General features: G+C 37.7%; 1 protein-coding gene across 1 annotated transcript in view; it reads left to right on the top strand.

The window, feature by feature from the left end:
* Window positions 1–9,005, top strand: part of tcerg1l (transcription elongation regulator 1 like) — a 73,739-nt gene extending 64,734 nt beyond the window's left edge. The window contains exons 8-14 of the mRNA XM_084134764.1: window positions 1,438–1,526; window positions 3,840–3,982; window positions 5,861–5,936; window positions 6,541–6,637; window positions 6,841–6,930; window positions 8,120–8,238; window positions 8,706–9,005. Of these exons, the coding sequence (XP_083990890.1) occupies window positions 1,438–1,526; window positions 3,840–3,982; window positions 5,861–5,936; window positions 6,541–6,637; window positions 6,841–6,930; window positions 8,120–8,238; window positions 8,706–8,862 (771 nt within the window). The 3' untranslated portion in view covers window positions 8,863–9,005. The remainder of the gene's footprint in view (window positions 1–1,437; window positions 1,527–3,839; window positions 3,983–5,860; window positions 5,937–6,540; window positions 6,638–6,840; window positions 6,931–8,119; window positions 8,239–8,705) is intronic.
* Window positions 9,006–20,668: the final 11,663 nt, after the last annotated feature.

Raw genomic sequence — 20,668 nt, 5'->3', positions numbered from 1 at the left:
TCGTAATCTGTCTTTCTCTCATTAGCTATTCTTAAAATGATATTAAAGGCAACATCCACTTAATTGCCATTCAGTTCATTTGTTGCCAGACCATGATCCTCATGAAAATAGTTTTGGATTGTCTTAGAGGGAGAAAGAATATCGAACTGATTTGTGGAAAAGGTCACACTACGGGCAGAATCAGATTTGGAGTCCAATTAAGATTGAGTTAATAATCGCTTTTGTTGAAGTGCGCCGTAACACAGTGTCCCCATAGGTGACGGCTTTTGAAATCTTCTCAGCCAGATTAATTAGTGAAATTCCCCCAGAACGGTAATTCATTTAACCGTAAAGAGTGTGCAAGACCGCCAGCCTGATAGTATGTGGAGAATCTGTAATCTGCAGCATTCGGTCATGCAGGGACTGGGTAATTGGTTGTTTTCCGAGTGTGTGTTCAAGGCTGAACACATCTAGACCATTTATCAGGTTGATAATCAACACTATATTTTATTATTAGCCTTGTAACCCATGTTTGGGGTGAGATAATTGAGGTTCACTTCGCCTGCGTGATTACAGAGTAGAAAAAAAAGAAAAAAAGAAAAAAGCACCTGCTCTGTTCCAAACGTTGTTGCACATCAACTAAAATGAGATGCTTGATTTCATAAGTGACTTTGAAAATATACAGCGATGTTACAAAAAAAAAATGATACTCTAATAAACATAATACATTAGTCACATAAATAATGGGTAAAATATATATTTTTTATTATTATTATTGGAACTATTTGTACAGAACCGCAACATTCAGAAAAAAATTCTTTAATAAAGGATAATTCTAGCATTTCGAGATTAAAGTCGAAATATTTAGATATTAAAGTCAAATATAAATATTTTGACTTTAATCTCGAAATGCTAGATTATTTTATTTTATTTTTTTTACAAATTATTATTGTTTTTTTTTACGTTGCGGTTCAGCGCTTCAGTATATTTGTATGGATAATTTTCAGTATTGAATAAAGTATATTAATTGACATTACTCATGCTTTGTTTGTTCAAATCATGTTTTCATTGAGCTCTACACGATGCATTCTGGGATTGCACGTATGCTTGCAAAATTGCAATAAGCATTGATTTCTTAAATTAATTTGGTTACTTTTTAATTTGAGATGAATTTGATTACTCTTGCATTCCTCCATTATGCCATAAATCACAGCTAAAAACTTTTATTAAAATCTATTAATTATATGAATAAAACAGAATTAGCTTTTAGCTTATGTCAGACAACACACACACACACACACACACACACACAAACACACACACACACACACAAATTTAAGCATTCCTCATAACAAGACTCACATGGCCATTTCGGTCACTCAGACAACATCACATGCTCTTTTATGTCTTTTATGGTGTACCTTTCCTTTCGGTGTATGTGTGTGTGTTTGTGTCCAGGATGAGCCTTTTAAAGTCAGTATGGACGAGGATATCTTGCCCAAAGACAAGCGTCCAGTTGCAACCACGCCTATACCTGGATCACCATGGTAACTACCCGTTTTGTCTGCACAGATATGATTGTACAGCTCACCATTAATCTGATGGATCTTTATTGATAAAAAATGACTATCCGCATGCAAGATAATGACCAATCGATTGTTCTCTCACAATTGTCTCAGTGTCAACCTACACTTTAAAATGCCACAATTGAAATTGCAGTGTTTTTCTCCTGTGTTTTGAAATGCTTTAATAGCCACTTTGTTCTTATATAGTGATATAAAAGATGTTTGTTTTATCTCCTCTCATTCTGTCATAAATGTCAGCAGCTTTAGCACCATTTAAATGATGCATGCTGCTGTATAACTGTTTGATGACAGTAATACATGCTTGGATAAAATACAGCAGTGCACATGGCAAACTTCCAACAGATGCTGTGACATCCAATCGAAAACCTGCATGAGGACAATGTGTTATGCAAGGCATCCATTTCTCTCTGCCAAAGCAGTGTGGGCTTTCCTTCCCTACAAACAAACACACAAACATACACATACACACACTCACAGACATTTTTGAAACCCGGCAGGCATCGTGGCTTATGGCATTCAGCTTTTGTTGACACACACAAACTGGCTTGAACTGGTAAATCTTTGCTTTTACCATGTGGTTGATGACACCAGCTTTGCAGAATTGGAGCTGTTGTGTGATTATCCAGATATAGATGCGGGATTAGATTCCTTTGGTGCATAAAAACCCATTTTAGAGTCTAGACAAAAAGGAAAGATCAAGTGAGATCACATGATAATGACAACATGGCGAATGTACGTCCGGATTACATTCATACTACAGACATCATACTATGTTGAAACTCATTTTTTAGCGGTCGCAAAGTAGGTACTTATTCTAAAGGAGCACCTACTCAAGAGAGTATGCGATTTCGGACGCAGTCTGTTTTGAACTCAGAGGTACCAGTTCATAAGAATCATTTGTTCGTGAATCATATGAATGATCATTCGTGAATATTTCGCGGTACATTGCCTTTTTATATGAGGTCTTTTGCCTTGGGACTGTAAATTCAGCAGCAGGGTCCGTCACCACTGATAACTGATGCAGGAAACCCTGGTATGACTAAATGATCGATCTTGGGATTTTAAAGGCCCGTTCACACCAAGAACGATAACTATAACCATAACCATAACCATAACTATACTAGCGTCCACATTAATGCATGATAACATGCTGTTTATTAAAAGGGGGGTTGGAGTTTATCGTCTGCTGCTTTAAATGCTCTTTAAGATTCTGATTGGATGTCAGTGTTTTTATCATTCATTCATCATTCATTCATTAATCAATGTATGTCAATTGTCTCATTTGTGTCTTTTTCATTTTAGGATAAACTTTGAGATGGTAAATTGCTCCAATAAAGTTGGATAGTGGCACAGTCACAGTGTTCGGAATAACTGAGCTAGAAATAGATTATATAGTAGTTCTGCATAGTAAGCTGAGACAGAAAAGAATGGGGAAAATATTACACACAACAACTTCTGTTCTGAGCAATAAAATGGTCCTTTGTGTAGAATAAAATAGGGCTCTAAATTTTGTAGATATTGTTTTATATGGAGGCTGCATGAACATGATTTAAAAATTCAAGAATCCCTGCAAGGAAGGACAAATGAAGCATGTGACTAGCACCAACCATATGTTTGCACTATGATTAACTGCATATGAGCAGAGCGGATTCGCCGTTTCAAAGATTTTTTAATATCATTGGGTCAGTTTTACGGTACAGGAAGGCACTGCCGATCTCCCTGATGCGATTGGGTAGCAAAATGAAATGTCAGGATTGGTTTGTCATGGTTGGCATGAGGTTGTATCAAATTACCTCACAGACTACTGCAGAATCCATGAATTCTTTATCCGACTTACCCTGAATGAGGCCTGAAATGGGTCTAAAATTATCACTGTAAGGTATGAATATCTAGCGCGGAACGCCTGAAAAATTGGTCACTTTTGGATTTATGACTGGAATCTAAAACCTATAATAGGCTTGTAGATATTTGATTCTGGACATATTGTGGATTTTATCCATTTAAAAATATCTTGTGAAACAGCTTAAGGATGATTGTGAAAAAAGTTATAATAATTCAGGCCATCTGGTTTTAGCGGTTCTTAGCTGTCATGTGTGACCCTGAATCCTCTCTCTCTGGGTCAGTTTGGTCTTGATGGGGGTGTTTTTCTTCATCAGGATTTCTTAGTCACTTTGTGAGAATACCACTAACAGGCTGTTGGGTTGTGTTTCTGTGTGTGTGTGTGTGTGTGTGTATGAGTATATAAAAGCATAACAGCATCTCTCTTTTCTCTAGGTGTGTGGTGTGGACAGGCGATGACAGGGTGTTCTTTTTCAATCCCACCATGCATTTGTCAGTATGGGAGAAACCAGTGGATCTGAAAGACCGTGGAGACCTCAATCGAATCATCGAGGACCCACCACATAAACGCAAGAAAGGTGAGACTCAATGAATAGTAGACTATTCAGACATATTTAACATTCTCTTTTAAACATACCATGATTTGGGACACATTATATCCAATTTTAGAGACAATTTAGGATAGATAGTGTACAAATTAGTATGCAGGCAATGTGTTTTCTGACCTATTTAATGGCAAATTTATTTGTAATTGAAATCCAAATGGCACAAACAAAGATAAATCATTGGAACTCTTTATATAACTGAATTGAATTATAAAAATTGTAGCAAGTATGAAATATATGATGAAAACATCATCATCTTTAGTTATGGAAACTGTTATGGAAGATTCAGTAAATATCTAATTCCATCTCATCTCAACCTGTGATTTCCATGAACCTGTAATAAGGTAAAAGTGTTTACATTTTAGATGCTTTCAGTATGTTGATATTGTGTTTCAGTGTGTATCCAAATTTAATTAAATGTAAGTGTTCAGAAGTTTGGGGTTAGTCATATTTTTTTGTAATGTATTTGAAATAAGATTTTTATGCTTACCAAGGCTGGAAAACATATAAATGTGAAATATTATTACAATTTAAAAATTGTTTTCTAATTGAATATATGATACAATTTAATTTATTCCTGTGAATTTCAATCATTACTCCAGTCTTCAGTGTCACGTGATCCTTCAGAAATCATTCTAATATGCTGATTTGCTGCTCAAGACAAAATTCATATATTATCAATGTTGAAAAGAGTTGCGCTGCTTAATATTTTGAAGGTATGATTTCAGGTTAAATTTCAGGATGAATAGAAAGTTCAAAAGAACAGCATTATTTGAAATATTAAAGGTGGGGTATGTGATTCTCTTTTTTGTCCATTTTTTCAAAACCACTTGAAATCCTATTCCTAACCCACTTACAGCTAGTTAGAGCTGTAAGAGTTAGAAGCACTGAAATGAAAATTAAGCAATTTAATCATCTGTGGAAAGGGCAGGACTCGAAAAACTCCAGCCAATCATTTCCAAGACCACCTAGAATCACTGGACAGTAAGTTTGTCAATCAAACGGACGTACCATCCCCCCCTCCCCCCATCCCCCTCCCTCCACATGAATGGGTGGAGTCAGGGCCAGCGTTGGAGGAAAGAAGGTAGGACCATTTGAGTTGTGTATTTTCAAAATCTGCCGGCCGTTTTGCAAATCCCATACCCTACCTTTAATTTTGTAACATTATCTTTACAAAGTAATACATACTTGCTGAAGTGGTTTTAATCCCCCCCCCACAAAAAAAATATACTTACCCCAAACTTTTGAATGGTAGCGTACAGTACTTGCAAATACTAATGAGATCATGTTGGCAAGTCCTACTGTAGCCTCAAGGTAAGAGTCACTTGAGTTCAGATTAAGTTGCTGAATCAGTGAAGTGTAACTCATGACTGATACAGGAGCACTGTAAAAGGAATGAACTTGACAAGGGATGAAGTTTAATCCTAACAGTGTGATAATGATGCTCAAGCTAAAGTTTAATACACACACCAAACTGCAGAAGTGATATTCTCGCGGATTACCTAAAAGCAGTAATCCAATGAAGCGGCTCTGCAAATATTGAATTAGTCTGGATCTTGTCTGGAAGTTATTATATGGTTGGCTTCATTTCACAGAAGGCTTTTCATCTTTATTGATTTAGTTTTATTGCCGTTTCATGGAGATTATTTATTGATGACCTTAATCTATTTGAGTAAATTAGTTCTCATTGTACTTTTCAGATGAATAACCTGGCATGATCCAGGTATATCAATACAGAACCTCAAACAGCTGGTGTTGTGCGCATAAATAAAACTATATTATTTTACTATATAAATAAAACTATACTTTGTAGGATATATTAATCTAAAGCTTGATTTGTTCCATCAATAGACGACGGCTCAAATTCTGCTGATGAAGATGATGACGAGGATGAAGAGGAACGTAGTTCAAAGAACAAGCGCTACAAGTAAGTCGGGTCAAGCCATGTAAAATATGACAACAGATGTATCCTGGGTCTGCTTTAACTGATCGGGAGGATATAGTGTCAGATGTGCAGTTTGTCACTCACCTTAATAATCACAGCTCAACAGGAAGTCTTTGATTTTTGGTGGGCAACATCTGCACTCACAGCTTGATGCAAATTTCACAATCTGTCTCTCTTGGTGATGATTTAAATTGAACAGTTGGGTGTTTGATGTATGTCCAAATGTCAAGAACACAAGCCTGCACTTTACATTTCAAGAAGAACTGAGAGATTCTGAGAGATTTTGTTTACGTTGAATATTTCATTTACGGCAACAAAGTGTTATATTTTTTTTCAGTGTATGATTCAATTTAGTGATAGCAAAAATGGCAGAGTGAGAACTGCTGAAATGACATGGATATTTAATTTACACAATATTTACTATAATAGTTATTCATTGACAAGACTTTCGTAAACACTTTTATTTTAATCGGCATAGTGTGCATATCATAATAGTTTGGGCAGAATCAATGCAGTCTATTGGACATTACCTCCTGAGATATTAACAGCATTAAAGCTGTTGTATTTTGTCTCCATCGCTTTAAAGACTGGACCATCCTGATGAGTGTGATGAAGGAAAAAATGGATCATTACCGCTGGAGCTCCGGATCGGCCATTTCAGAGACATGCTTCTAGAAAGAGGGGTGAGAAATTCAGTGATTCTGGGACAATAATGAAACTTCAGACTTAGGGAATAAAGGAGATAAAGGTTAATCCAATAGTTCACCCAAAAGTGAAAATTCAGTGGGCCATTATAATCTTACAGATGGAGCAGTGTGTAATGAAGTGGGTGATTGACATGCGTTTATTCTGTGTGAGCGTCAATCATCCTGTGTGTCTTGAACAGGTGTCTGCATTCTCCACCTGGGAGAAAGAACTGCACAAAATTGTATTTGATCCACGGTACCTGTTGCTGAGTCCAGAGGAACGTAAACAGGTATGACATGAAGCTTTCACATCAGCCTCAAACAGCCTCAAACATTAATAAAACTTCATTACCTCTACACTTCCACAGGCGTCTAGTACCAGCATGGTAGTTTTAAAAGTACTAGTAGTTGGTGGTAGGACCTAAGGTTTTGCATTAACTGTATAAACTGTATCACATCATTGAGGATAATATTGAAAATGATTTGCACTATATATTATGTAAGGAATAATTAGAAAATAATGCACACCCAAGGTGGTAATGCGGCCACGACATGAAGCGGATGTGTGCAATATTTTCTAGTAATTCAACGAGCCAGAGTCAATTATTATGCTTAAACTATGGTTACCACACCTCAAGACATTGTTCAGATGTCAAGACATTTGTCAGGTTTTTTTTCCCCTTAAAAACGCTTTTGTGTGACTAATTAGGGGTAACAGAGGCTTGATCAATTGATAGCAGACTAATGCTGTTATTATTGCAGTTATTAGAGAGAGAGAGAGAGAGAGAGAGAGAGAGAGAGAGAGAAAGAGAGAGAGAGAGAGAGAGAGAGAGAGAGAGAGAGAAAGAAAGAAAGAGAGAGAGAGAGAGAGAGAGAGAGAGAGAGAGAGAGAGAGAGAAAGAGAGAGAGAGAGAGAGAGAGAGAGAGAGAGAGAGAGGGAGAGAGAGAGAGATTAAGTGTGTCTGAATTACCTGAGTCTGTGACTGTAAGTTTATCTGCTTCAAAAACAGCGCTGTTATTACTATTGACACATTTCTGTGCGAGTGTGTGTCCATACTACATGTGTGTGCGTTTGAGTGTGAGAAAAAGAGTATGTGCTTTCCATACATAATAAAATGTAATTTTGTGGCAAAAAACATGGAAATAATTTGTCATTTTTATCCTATTGTTTACTATATTTATTTGCTTTGTCAGTGTCGTTGTGGGTTTTGGTTCTTTTGCTGTTGTAGGCTGTAAGAAACTTTGAAATAACTGAAATCAGTTGGCGAAGTGATATGAACCTGTAATGCGGTCAAGACCTGCCTGGAACTACTTTAGCCGTGCGTTTGCCTGAAAATAATTGCACACTTTAGAACGTTTGTCAACCAATCAGAATCATGCATTCAGCAGCCCTGTAGTATAAATAAACATTAAATGTATCTTCACATTTTTAAATATTTAATATTTTTTTATTTTTTTATGTATTTAATTTGCCCACAGATTTATGATCAGTTTGTCAAAGCAAGAATGAAAGAGGAGCACAAAGAGAAAAAATGCAAACTCCAGCAAGCGAAAGAAGAATACAGAAAACTGCTGGAGGAGTCAAAAATCACAACCAGGTGAGCTTATACAGTATATGAGATGAAATAAGTGTGACTGCTTTTGCATTAATAAAAAAAAAAAAAAACATCTCTAGAGCGGATTATTCATTCAGCAAAAGTGTTAAATTACTGATGGTTGTGTATTTGATTATAACCTTGTTTCTTGTTAAAGGTCTCTTACAGAACTGAATTCAAACAAGCCACAGGGATTAGCTCTCGGCTTGAAGTTTGCCTCTTTGCAGGTTGAACGGAGACTGACTTCCGTGGTTCCTTTGTAAAATGGTGCATTATTGCTATAATTGCTCTATGCAGGTTCATGTGTTTTCAGCTCTTTTCCAGACTCACGACTGTACAATCTCCTCTATGAGACGTCTTTCAAAGTCTAGCCATGAAAACCACCGCAATCGCAATTGAGGACCATCACACTGATGACATAAAACATTTGATGACTGTCAAGGATCTCATTTTGATGTTCTCTTTTGTAGGTCAACGTTTAAAGAGTTTTTGGACAAGTACGGAAAGGATCCTCGATTCAAACAGGTTCTGAAGAGGAAAGACCAGGAACTGTTTTTCACCCAGTTCATCAGCACATTGAAGAAGCGGGACAAGGAGAACCGAATGCGTCTGAGGAAGATGAGATGAGTGCTTGCGGACAGGGACGTGAAGTCTCCACGCTACTGTGAACTGATTTCCTGTGACTGTTTATCACAGCGTAGACGGTGATACCATCTGCCCATGTGTCTGACCAAATGCCAAGGGCAGTGTTGCTGTTTGCTTTTCAATGACTGACTTTCACACAAAGGAACAAATACAAAACCAGCTGGGTCTGGGCAGCAGTTTGGGGATTAACTCTGTATATGTGAATGTGTTTCATATTGAAGCTCTTAATCTCCGGTTTGAGTAAAACAAGGTTCCTAAATCACAACATTGAACATGAATACCGAGTCTGACTCAATAGAAGCAAAAAGCCATTGACCTGTGTGCACAGGTGGAAAATGATTTTTATAAAAAATTGTAAATAGATGTTGATTTACTTGGCGCTGTGTTGAAAGTGACCGTAGAAGTGAAACCATTTTATCAGAGTAAGGAAACGTTTACATGACACCGTTTTCAGCTAAAAACGGAAAACTTTTAATGCATTTTGGCTGTTCGTTTATACGACAATGGTGTTTAGGTCAAAGTGCAAGATTTTGAAAACAATACGGTTGTCATCTCTGTGTAAACTACAAAAACGTACATTTGTGAAACCGGTGACGTCATCCGCATGCGTATTATGTGTTCAGTCTATAGGTGCGTAGTGTTTCTTTACAAAGTGACATCGCCAACTACTGGCCTAGGATGAATAATACAGTGTTTTTAGTCGGTTTCGCAGAACCGCGTGAACGGGGATCGTTTTGACAACTTTGGAAAAACGTTTCCGTTTTTAGTACATCGTTGTCGTGTAAACGTACCGTAAGACCAGATTCAGACAGCATCTGTGAGAAACAGTAAGTGGTGTTGTGTGTCGATAGAATTTTTCAAATGTTGTCTAACGGTTTGTTGTAATTAAATTTGTCATGGTATCGTAAAATGAAAGTGATGCTTTTTACAGAAAATTCATGTACAGCTCTGTGAAGCGTTGTAAATCTCAAGTCAGAGCAAGTGGATTCTGATTACAGAGAGAGATTTCATTGAAAGGACTGTAGATGTTTAGGCTGCATTCAATTCATGTAGCTATTTGCAAATATGATTAAATAAATTATTTTATTTATTCTGGTTGAAATGCAATTTTACATTTTCTGTCAGCTTTTATACACACTAAAAACTCATATTCAGGGCTTAACAATATGGTTTTTTTTTTTTTTTTTTCTGTTGACAATGCCAATGTTAGCAGCTATTTTACTGCATTGATCTTTGTTTCAAAAAAAAAAAAAGTTTTATTTGCAAAACAAGAATAAGATTATAATGTGGATATCATTTTCAGCACATTTAGACTTTTGCAAAGTCATTCTTGCAATTTCAACAAATATTTTATTATTTTAGCCAGCTAGCATTACCTTGTTGACATTGAAATCAGCAGGATGAACAACAATGTTCAAAACATCCCAGGAATTCAAATGTTTGTTTTCGAGACATTAAAACATATGTACATAATCTTTGGATTTAAGAAATGGCGACAAAAATAAAATGAAAAATAAAATAAATAAATAAATAAAAAAGAGAAACATTTGCAAAACTTTCCAATGTCATCCTTATTGCTGGGACATGAATATGTACAGTATGATATTATGTTGACATTTCATTATAAATTAAAATTTTCTACTTTTAGTTTTTACTGTAATTCTTCAGTTAGAGCTTTCAGTCTCCAAACATTTGATTTTATTGATAATTGTTTTGGTTGATATTGAAATAAATTACATATATTGTGGAAAGTTAAATAAAAAGCAAATTCCAATTAAACATTTCTGAATACAATACACATGACCTCTAGAAAAATGTCACATCCAATCTTCTTGGCCACAGAAAACAAGTTATTCATGTTTCCTATTAACTTTGACATGCCAGAAGAAATGTCAGCTGAATAAATGTCCAGTTTCATTTTGTGTTCCTAGATGTTAGAATTCAGTGTGACTAATTAAATGTTGATGGAACATTTTCACTTGTTACTGTGCACATTTGTCAGCAAGACACATCCAAACAATTAACGTTTCTCATGCATCAAGTTTAAAAATAAATCTGGGTGCACATTAAGATTTTGGCCACGATTTGGTCGTCAGACAAATATTGTAAAACCTAAAAGTTTCCACTGATCGTAGACCAAAATCTGAAGTCTTGGATCGCTAGTTTCACCAACAGCCGATCAATGACCGTTGCAATCTAATTTTACCTCCAATGAAATTCTGGCAGTGTCAGAAGTTTTGAGGTGCAGTCTTGCAGTGTGACTTTTATGACAACTGTCAAATAAAGAACCAATAGGAGCGTAGAACCTGATGACACAATTTGTGAGACAACAACAAAGCACCACTCGCTCCACACACACACACACACACACACATCTTCATTTGTTCCAGTTTTCTTTTCAAGAGAAACAATGATTAAATAGAGATAGAGATTGTTTTGTGTTTGCTAGCCACCATTTCTAACCCACACATAAATGCAGCTCATAGTTAATGAACATGTCACGGATTGATGATGTAAAACTCTGGATGAGTTACTTAACAGGGATCATGTTCTTACAGTCTGACAAGCAACAGTTGTAAATTGTACAGTGTGCACCCAGCTTTAGATAATAAAGCTTTTGTATATAAACTTTGGGTGATGATTCTTAGATGTTGTTTGGATTGACATTTTCGACATGTTCTTTGGGCATTACTGAAGCTCTTTGGTTTAATGTTGTGGCCTGTTCTCAGCTGCATTGCCTACAAACACAACAAAGACTGTATTTCATCACAAGCACCCTCATTATTTCAACACCAGAGACAATTGAGACAAGAAAACCCTGAATATTTAATGAATGTGATACTAAGGCTGGAAATAAATCTGTTTGTTTTTTTACACATAGCCCAATGATTATTTGAAACACAGCCATGCACTGATGCTGGAGAAGTATCTTTCAGATGTACACAGTCCTTATTCAGCCTGTCTTGGATCAATGGGGTCAAGGGAACCACGTTCTATAGTGAAGGGACCAATGACGTCTGCAGCTCTCCAGATAATACAACAAAATAGCCAGCATGGGACAAGTCATGACTTTTTAACAATGAAATAGAGTGGGCACCTATGCATGTTTGAAAAACAGTGATCAGTTATAGGGATATTTCACTCACAAATGAAAATTCTGTCAAACCTGCGTGACTTCAGAAGACTACTTGTGTGATATATAATGTAGCTTCACAGCTGTGGTCACTATGAAAAAGAGCTTTTTGTTGATTCGTAAGAAATTACATTTTGGGATTGGGATTAATAACCTGGAAGAAAACCACAATGATTTACACTTTGTTTTTCGCTTTAATCAAAGTTTGAAGGAAGAAGCGATATCACTGACAGTGGGAATTGAAACAAATAGATTCAATTATCTTTTCCAATTGTCCTAATACAACAGCAGATATCACGATAACTTTTAAAGCACAACACTTAGTATAGCACTTCTACAGCAGAAGGACACCTTTTTCACTCCCTGCAGAAATAACAGTAAGCCACAGCTATTTTAACACCTTTAGCAGAGTTGTCTCTTAAATTAGTCTAATTAACACTAGCATATAAGAATGGTTTCTGAAGGATCATGTGACACTGAAGACTGGAGTAATGATGATGAACATTTAGCTTTGCATCACAGGAATAAATGTCACAGTGTCAAAACTAAAAAGGGCCTTTAATGTAGGCTTAATTTCTTTCTTCAAAATATTTAGTCCTGTTAAAATATTACCAATCATCAATACTTGATGTACATCAGAAAATTATATCCTCTCTCAAATTGTGTTTGATTAAAAAGTGCCAACTCCATGCGAAAATTCCCTTTGCATATTCTTCCACCATATAAATGTATTTGCCCTCTGACTTATCTCCTCTCACAGCACGTTCAGCAGTGGAGCCGTCCACACATCGGGAATGATGGAGAATTTGGCAACTGGCATTGAGGCCCAGCGCTCGTTTACTGGGTGACGGAGCCGGAGTGTGTTCAGGCCGTCAGTAGTGCTGCATTCCCTCTGTGCCTCACACAGGCTGATTGAACCGACTCACTGGTGAGGAAAAGTCAACAGCCCTTCTCCATCAATGTCAACTCAATGAAACACAACTATAAATAAGCACAGGGACGGCAGACAGTGTGCTGGCAAACTGTTTTATGGGGGAGTAAACTCCATTATGGCTCCACGGGACATCCATAGTCTCTGGCTTCATTCCAAGCGTGCGTCTACTCCTATCCATTATTGAAACCGCAGGTGACTGTGGTGCAGGATCTGGGAGGAAAGCTCAGGATGAGGGGGAGAGATCATAGTACCTGACCTGACTGGAAGGGGATGGTTGCAGATGGTTGAGACATGCACAAGTTTTTCACTCTATGTTCCAAGAAAAGACTGAAAAATCATTTAAATCATGGTTCACCTTCAGTGTGCTGTTAACTTAAAGTGCACCTATGCTATTTTAAAGGTTCCTTATTTTGTTTTGTAGGTCTCCTACAAAATATTTACATGCATCAAAAGTCAAAAATCACTTTAATTTTCTCATAATATACACTGTACATTACTTAATTTACAGAGTCTGAAACGGTTCTTTCGAAGATTCAGTCTCTCTTAATGCCTTCTTTCCGAGAGCTTACTCAGCTCTGACTGGTCAGACGGCACAGTCTGTTGTGATTGGTTTACCGCTTACGAAACGCCCATTACCAAATATGAATTTCAGCTCCGGAAGCTTCGACAGCTCTTGATACACAGTATACGAATTACGATGACATCGGTTTTACCGTATCAATTCCAGAGCGAGTCCTCATACTTTTGAATTGCATGCAAAGTGGATTTGGAATGCTGAAAACAGCACAAAACCAAACTCTTCCAGTCTCGGCTAAAACTATAGTGTTTGAGGGCGGGAAAAAGTAGACGTTGTTAGCGGGCAGTAAATGAAGACCATATGCGAACAGGAAGCGAGACTGGAATCAATTCTTTATTTTAGGAAACAATAACTTTATTTAACATTTTACATTTAATCAGCAGCGTTAGCAGACACTTTTTTATCCAAAGAGACTAACAAATGAGGAGAGCAATAGAAGCAAATCAAACCAAAAGTAGGGCAACAATATGCAAGTGCCGTGACCTGTCCCAGTTAGTCCAGCACAGTACACGTAGCAAGTTTTTTTTAAAAAATATATAAATATATAATAGTAAGTGTTAATATTAATGCATCTCTAGCAGTTTCTTGAAAATGCCTATAGATTCTGGTTGAGATGGGCAGGTCATTCCACCAGCTTGGAACAGTCAAGGTAAAGGTCTGTGAAAGTGATTTTGTGCCTCTTTGGGATGGCACCACAAGGCACCGTTCACTTGCGGAACGCAAGCTTCTGGAGGGCACATAGATCTGAAGTAGAGAGTTTAGTTATAGGGGTGCAAAGCCAGTGGTTGTTCTGTAGGCAAACATCAGTGCCTTGAATTTGATGCGAGCAGCGATTGGCAACCAGTGCAATTTTATGGATTTTTTGAGGAGGGGTGTGACGTGCGCTCTCTTCAGCTTATTAAAGACAACTCTTGCTCAGCATTCTGGATCAGTTGCAGAGGTTTGACAATGCATGCTGGAAGGCCTGCCAAGAGAGCATTACAATAGTCCAGTCTGGATAGAACAAGAGCTTGAACGAGAGGCATGATTCTCTTAATGTTGTTTAAGGCAAATCTGTAGGACCGTAGCCTGGGAAACCCCTGACGAACTTCTGGCAAATTTGAGATTTGCTCTGCAAGTCCGTTTGGCCAAGAGCCCATTCAAGCCCATTTCCAATTTTTCCAAATCGAGGCACCGATCACAAACGTTGAGGCTTTACACAATGACGAACGCTCTGATTGGTTTTAGGTCTATTCTATAATGCGCCCAGATGCATTTGAGCGACGTCCGTTGGTGACCCCCCTTTGGAAATGGGCTGTAAATGAACCTTCCCCTGACCCACTCTCAGTTACAACTGAGAAGGGTCTGGTGTCAACCAGGCTATCAGGACAGGGCAGGACTAGCAATGTGGTCTGTGAAGTTTAACTGATTATCAATCACAACTCCACGGTTCCTGGCTGTCCTAGATGGAGTCATGGTTGAAGAACCTAGCTGAATGGATAAGTTGTGATGAAGTGTTGGGTTGGCCAAGACCACAAGCAGTTCTGTCTTCGCAAGGTTTAGTTGAAGGTGGTGGTTGTTCTTCATCCATCAAGAAATCTATGTCAGGTCTGCCGAGATGCAAGTAGCTACTGTCGGATCCTCTGGCTGGAATGAGAGGTAGAGTTGTGTGTCATCAGCATAGCAGCGATAGGAAAACCCATGTTTCAGAATGACAGATCCTAGTGATGACATTTAGATGGAAAAGAGAAGTGGTCCAAGCACTGAGCCCTGAGACACCCCAGTAGCTAGATGTTGCGACTTGCACTTCACCACTCCACGTCAACCTGAAGGACCTACACTGTAAAAATAAAAGGTGCCTGGAGGAACCTTTTGGGGTTCTTCACTTTGCCACACCGGCGGAACCGTCTGTAGATCCTCTAGGCACCCTTTAAAAAGGGGCAGTTCTCTGAAGAACCATACAGGTTTCCTGAGGAACTCTTATATTAGGCACTGTGTGGAACCACTTTGGGTGCCTCCAGGAACCAAATTTCATTTTTTTAAAATATTTAATTTCATGTTGTTACTATGGTTACCTTTGACTTCTATTATAAACAAATTGAACCAAATACAAAATAAGAATTATTTATTACATATTTGATATTCATTTTTATACATACACTTCCATGCACATGGGAAAAAAGCTAGCTATAGATTAATATCAATGAACACACAAAAAATAGTATAATACATAAGCAACATGAATAATCAACCATGTATATACAATAGGCTATACAAGAAAAGACATCTCAACAAAATGCATGGAAACGCATATGTTCCACGAAATAAATCAATGTAAAAAAATTGCATTTTGATTAATTACAAATGTCCATCTTTACTTAACTTTAAAACATTTGTGTTTCAGTCTGATGGTAAGTCTGACATCACTGTTTCCAAGTCCAAAAGCTCTATCAGATGCCAAAAACAAACAAACAGTGCTAATATGCACTCATTGTGCTGTAATATTCCTGAAAATTATGATCCTAACCTTTATCTCTATACCGAAAGCTTAGATGGTTAGTTATTCAGTTATTTTGAATCATAAAATGTTGAAGTCTGGGATGCCGTGAGACTGGAGACTGTAATGTACACTGTGGCTTTTGAAAAGCTTAAATGTGTGACTTGAATCAAGAGTGTTCATAAATGGTTGTTGAGTATTCTCATGAAACAAGATAGAGGAAGTAGAAGTAGAGGCTTCGACCTGGAAACTGTATTCCTTATGTCACAACAAGCAGAAAACATTTTCCATTATAACAGAGTTAAGGTGCAGTAAAACTAGATGTACCGCATGGCGGTACAAAATATGACCGCCGCTCAGGCCTGCACTGGCTTTCCACAAAAAGAAATGACGTGGAGCAATTTGGCTGTATTGCGTGTTTATGTATATACCTAAAAAAAGTAGTAGTATGTGCATGTCTGTCTGTGTGTGTGTGTATGTGTGTGTGTTTGTGTATGTGTGTGTCTGTGTGTGTGTGTGTCTGTGCGTGTATGTATGCGTGCGTACATGTGTGTGCGCGTGTGTGTTTGTGTGTGTGTCTGTGCATGTGGATTTGTATGTGTGTGTATGGGTGTGTGTCTGTGCGTGTGGATGTCAGTGTGTGTGCATGCTTGCGTTTGTTTGTATTCCTGCATGTGTGTGTGTGACAGTTAGGGTTGCCAACTTCAGAAAAGGAAAATGCGGGACAATCGTGGTTATTTATAGGAAAATGAGGGACACTCAAAATATTTGTACTGTATCACACAGTGTACGTCATTTCAGTGTCTGCAGTTAAGTTTGTGTTTAAAAGGTTATCAGACATAAACACATTTGTATTGCTTAACCTATTTATGTATTTAATTCTAAAAATAATTTTAATGTCATACATGAAAAAAGTCACATTACAAACAAACCATAGTTCAAAATAACAGCATTTATCTAAAATAGAAAGCTTTTTAACATTATACACTAGGCTTACAGTTCAAAAGTTTGGGGTTAGTAAGATTATTTTTTGGGAAAAAAAATAAAGAAAGTAATTGCCTACTTTTATTCAGCAAGGATGCATTACATTAATCAAAAGTGACAGTTAAGATAATGTTACAAAAGCTTTCTATGTACTTTCTAAAAGCTTTAAAACATTAATAATAATCAGAAATGTTTTTTGAGCATATTATTCCCTCAGGTAGATTACATGTTTTCTTGCGTGGCTGGATGTTAGACTCATGAACAATAATCACGTTGTTTGCATTCGCCAAAATTGATTAGCCGAAATCAAAACGTGGACAGTGAAAGGAAATTACCGTTAGCGCGAGACGAGTCCGGCTTGAAGCGGAAGCGACCAGACGGCAGAGGATGTTCGCAAATCAAACAATGATTTGTCTCAAAACAGTGATTAAAAAAAGCTGTGATTGGATGATGACAGGTGTTGGTGATCATTCTCAAGTGTCGTGGTCAGCACTGCTGCTGTTGCTGTTGTATCAGTCAGTGGTTTATCAGCTTGTCAAAAAACGGGACACGGGAGGTCACGCAAGGGACAAATAAATTAGGCCCAAAATGCGGGACGTCCCGCCTAATTCGGGACAGTTGGCAACCTTAGTGACAGTATCATCCTAAACCAGCAACCCTTCGCTCAACACCACCATCTACAGGCCGATGAGTGTACAGTCACTAAATGTGCACATAAATGAATTTATTTTATACCCCCCCATGGATGAAATTCTACGAAACTTAGCATACCCCAGAGGATGTCAAGTTAATCATACACATGAAATATGGTGCAGTTCTGAACATCTCAACTGAAGATAGGGGCGATTAAAGCAGAATAATATTGCATTTTCATTTTTTATGGGAGGGGCGCAAATCAGAAATGAGTGATTATGGGCTAGGTTGATGTGGGCCCTTAAGACCAACATACCATAAAAATTTCTTCATCCTCGGTGCCACGGTTCAGGTCGTTATTTAGGAAAAACTGAATTTTTTGGGTTTGGGGGGGCCCAGCGCGGGGGGGGAGTGGCCCCCGGGGACCAAACAAAATTTTTCCGTAAAAGTCTAGTGGGGCTACATGCCCACCAAATTTCATGTTCCCCGGTGTTTCGGTGTCCCTGGTATCGTTGACGAAAAAATTCAGTAGATGACGAAAAAAAAAAAAAAAAAAACTTTGACAATCGATTATGGGCTAGGTTGATGTGGGCCCTTAAGAGCAACATACCATAAAAAATTATTCATCCTCGGTGCCACGGTTCAGGTAGTTATTTAGGAAAAACTGCATTTTTTGGGTTTGGGGGGGCCCAGCGCGGGGGGGGAGTGGCCCCCGGGGACCAAACGAAATTTTTCCGTAAAAGTCTAGTGGGGCTACATGCCCACCAAATTTCATGTTCCCCGGTGTTTCGGTGTCCCTGGTATCGTTGACGAAAAAATTCAGTAGATGACGAAAAAAAAAAAAAAAAAAACTTTGACAATCGATTATGGGCTAGGTTGATGTGGGCCCTTAAGAGCAACATACCATAAAAAATTATTCATCCTCGGTGCCACGGTTCAGGTAGTTATTTAGGAAAAACTGCATTTTTTGGGTTTGGGGGGGCCCAGCGCGGGGGGGGAGTGGCCCCCGGGGACCAAACGAAATTTTTCCGTAAAAGTCTAGTGGGGATACATGCCCACCAAATTTCATGTTCCCCGGTGTTTCGGTGTCCCTGGTATCGTTGACGAAAAATTCAGTAGATGACGAAAAAAAAAAAAAAAAAAACTTTGACAATCCCTATATGACCGCTTTCGCTAGCTATGCTCGCGGCGGTCATAATTATCTGTTGTTCTGTGAATGTTCACTGGTGAATTCCAGTCATTTCAATAAGAATTTACATGGTCAGCAATTTCGTTTGTGGTCAAAAATGTCACTTTGGGACCAAGTTTGTGTGAGGTACTTAAGAGTTAGAAAAGTGAAGAGGTGCCGCAGCTTCAATTTCCGTGTGTATTTCCTCTGTTCTGGTGGATGGTCCAGGCATTTCAGTGATTTTCAGGTCTACAGGAGGATTTTTATTCTTTATTCTTTATTCTCAGACATAATGCAACCTCAGTCACCGATCGCTTACCGATCACTGCATGAAACAAGCAGAAAAAAATTAAATTGTGTAAATCATTCATGAAACCATTCTTATGTACACTTGTCTAGTTCAATTCAATGCAACAATTTATGTCAAAATGGTTCTGGGGATACAAAAGAAAAAAAGCTGATTATTCACAACATAATATTTATTGACCAGTAAATGGCTTTAAAATTGTAACGTATTTGAGAGAATGAGGGCACATGTAGTAAGTAAAGTTAGGCTAAACAAAAACAGACCAAACTAAAGTTATATTAACCTGCTTTTGTTATTCATAACAAACGCCAATGACAGCAGGAATCAGCTAAATTATAGGCTATATCAGCAATTTGACGACACAGTTGTACAGAATATGTTGAATTGAATGACTAAATCAATCTAAGACAATAAGTCAATAATTTCCATTTGTTCATTACATTAGATCAACGTAACGTTAGTTAGCATCGCGGCTAAAACCTTCATACCAGATACTGTGCAATAAACGAGTGGTAAACACTGTAAAAACGTAGTAATGTATAATAAATTTAACTTATATATATGTGTGTTTGAATATATAGTGAGTAGACTCTGTATTTATATTTATTTGCGAGTTTACAAACCTTGTAACGGAGAGCCGAACAAACTGCGGAAGCTTTGATGAGAGGAGCCGTTACTTTCAAACCCGATGACGTCAGTGGATACTATTGTTGTTGCGCGCGAGCAGCGCGAGCATCACTGAAGTGACGACAGCTGAGGAATAGCAGCAGTTTCGTGACTGACAGAATACAACTTTTCTCCTCCTGGTTCTTCTTCTTCATATTATTAATATTATTATCATTTAGTGTTGTTTTTTAAGGTTTAAATTACTTAATAAAATAGCCTAGGCCTATACTAAATATATGTAACCCACGTGAAAAAGACGTAGGCTACTGTTAAATGTATTAAAATGCATTAAAGTATATTTGTATTGTAGGTCTACTAAAAACACACTCAGGTACATTTTTAATACATTTAATAGTACGTCTTTTTCACTGTATGTATACTGAATCAAACTTAAGTAGCCTATAATAATAATAATAATAATAATAATAATAATAGGATAATAATAATCTTATTCTGGCCTCACTGAACCATTGGGTTCCTCCAGATGCTGGCTTTAACATAAGAGATCTTCCAGGAACCACTTAAATGTTAAAAGATCTTCCAATAACCCTTTTATCGCATTCAGGTTCCTCTATTTTCCCCCAAAGCACTTCGAGGTCTCGTGGTAATGAAAAGGTGACTCCAGAACCTCTGAACTAAATACAAAGTGCTTAAAGGATCCCATAAGTTCCAGCAAGAACCTCAAAGATTGTCAATGCTCCTCCAGTAACCCTACTATAGGAGAAAGATCTTAGAGGCACCTAAATTACATTTTGAAGTTCCTTGAGTATCCAACAGGATATTTGAGGCTCTTTTAGTTTTTACAGTGTACCTGAGAGGAAAGACTTGAATCATTGGAGATTGAAAGGAGGATCTGGTGGTTAACTGTGCAGACAGATCCAGCAAGATGAGAACTAAGGATTTGGAAGCT

The sequence above is a fragment of the Abramis brama genome (genome assembly GCF_963993115.1).
Source record: "Abramis brama genome assembly, chromosome: 14".
Classification (NCBI taxonomy): domain Eukaryota; kingdom Metazoa; phylum Chordata; class Actinopteri; order Cypriniformes; family Leuciscidae; genus Abramis; species Abramis brama.
The sequence above is the reverse complement of the archived record's forward strand: the minus strand, read 5'-3'. Positions and strand labels throughout refer to the sequence as shown.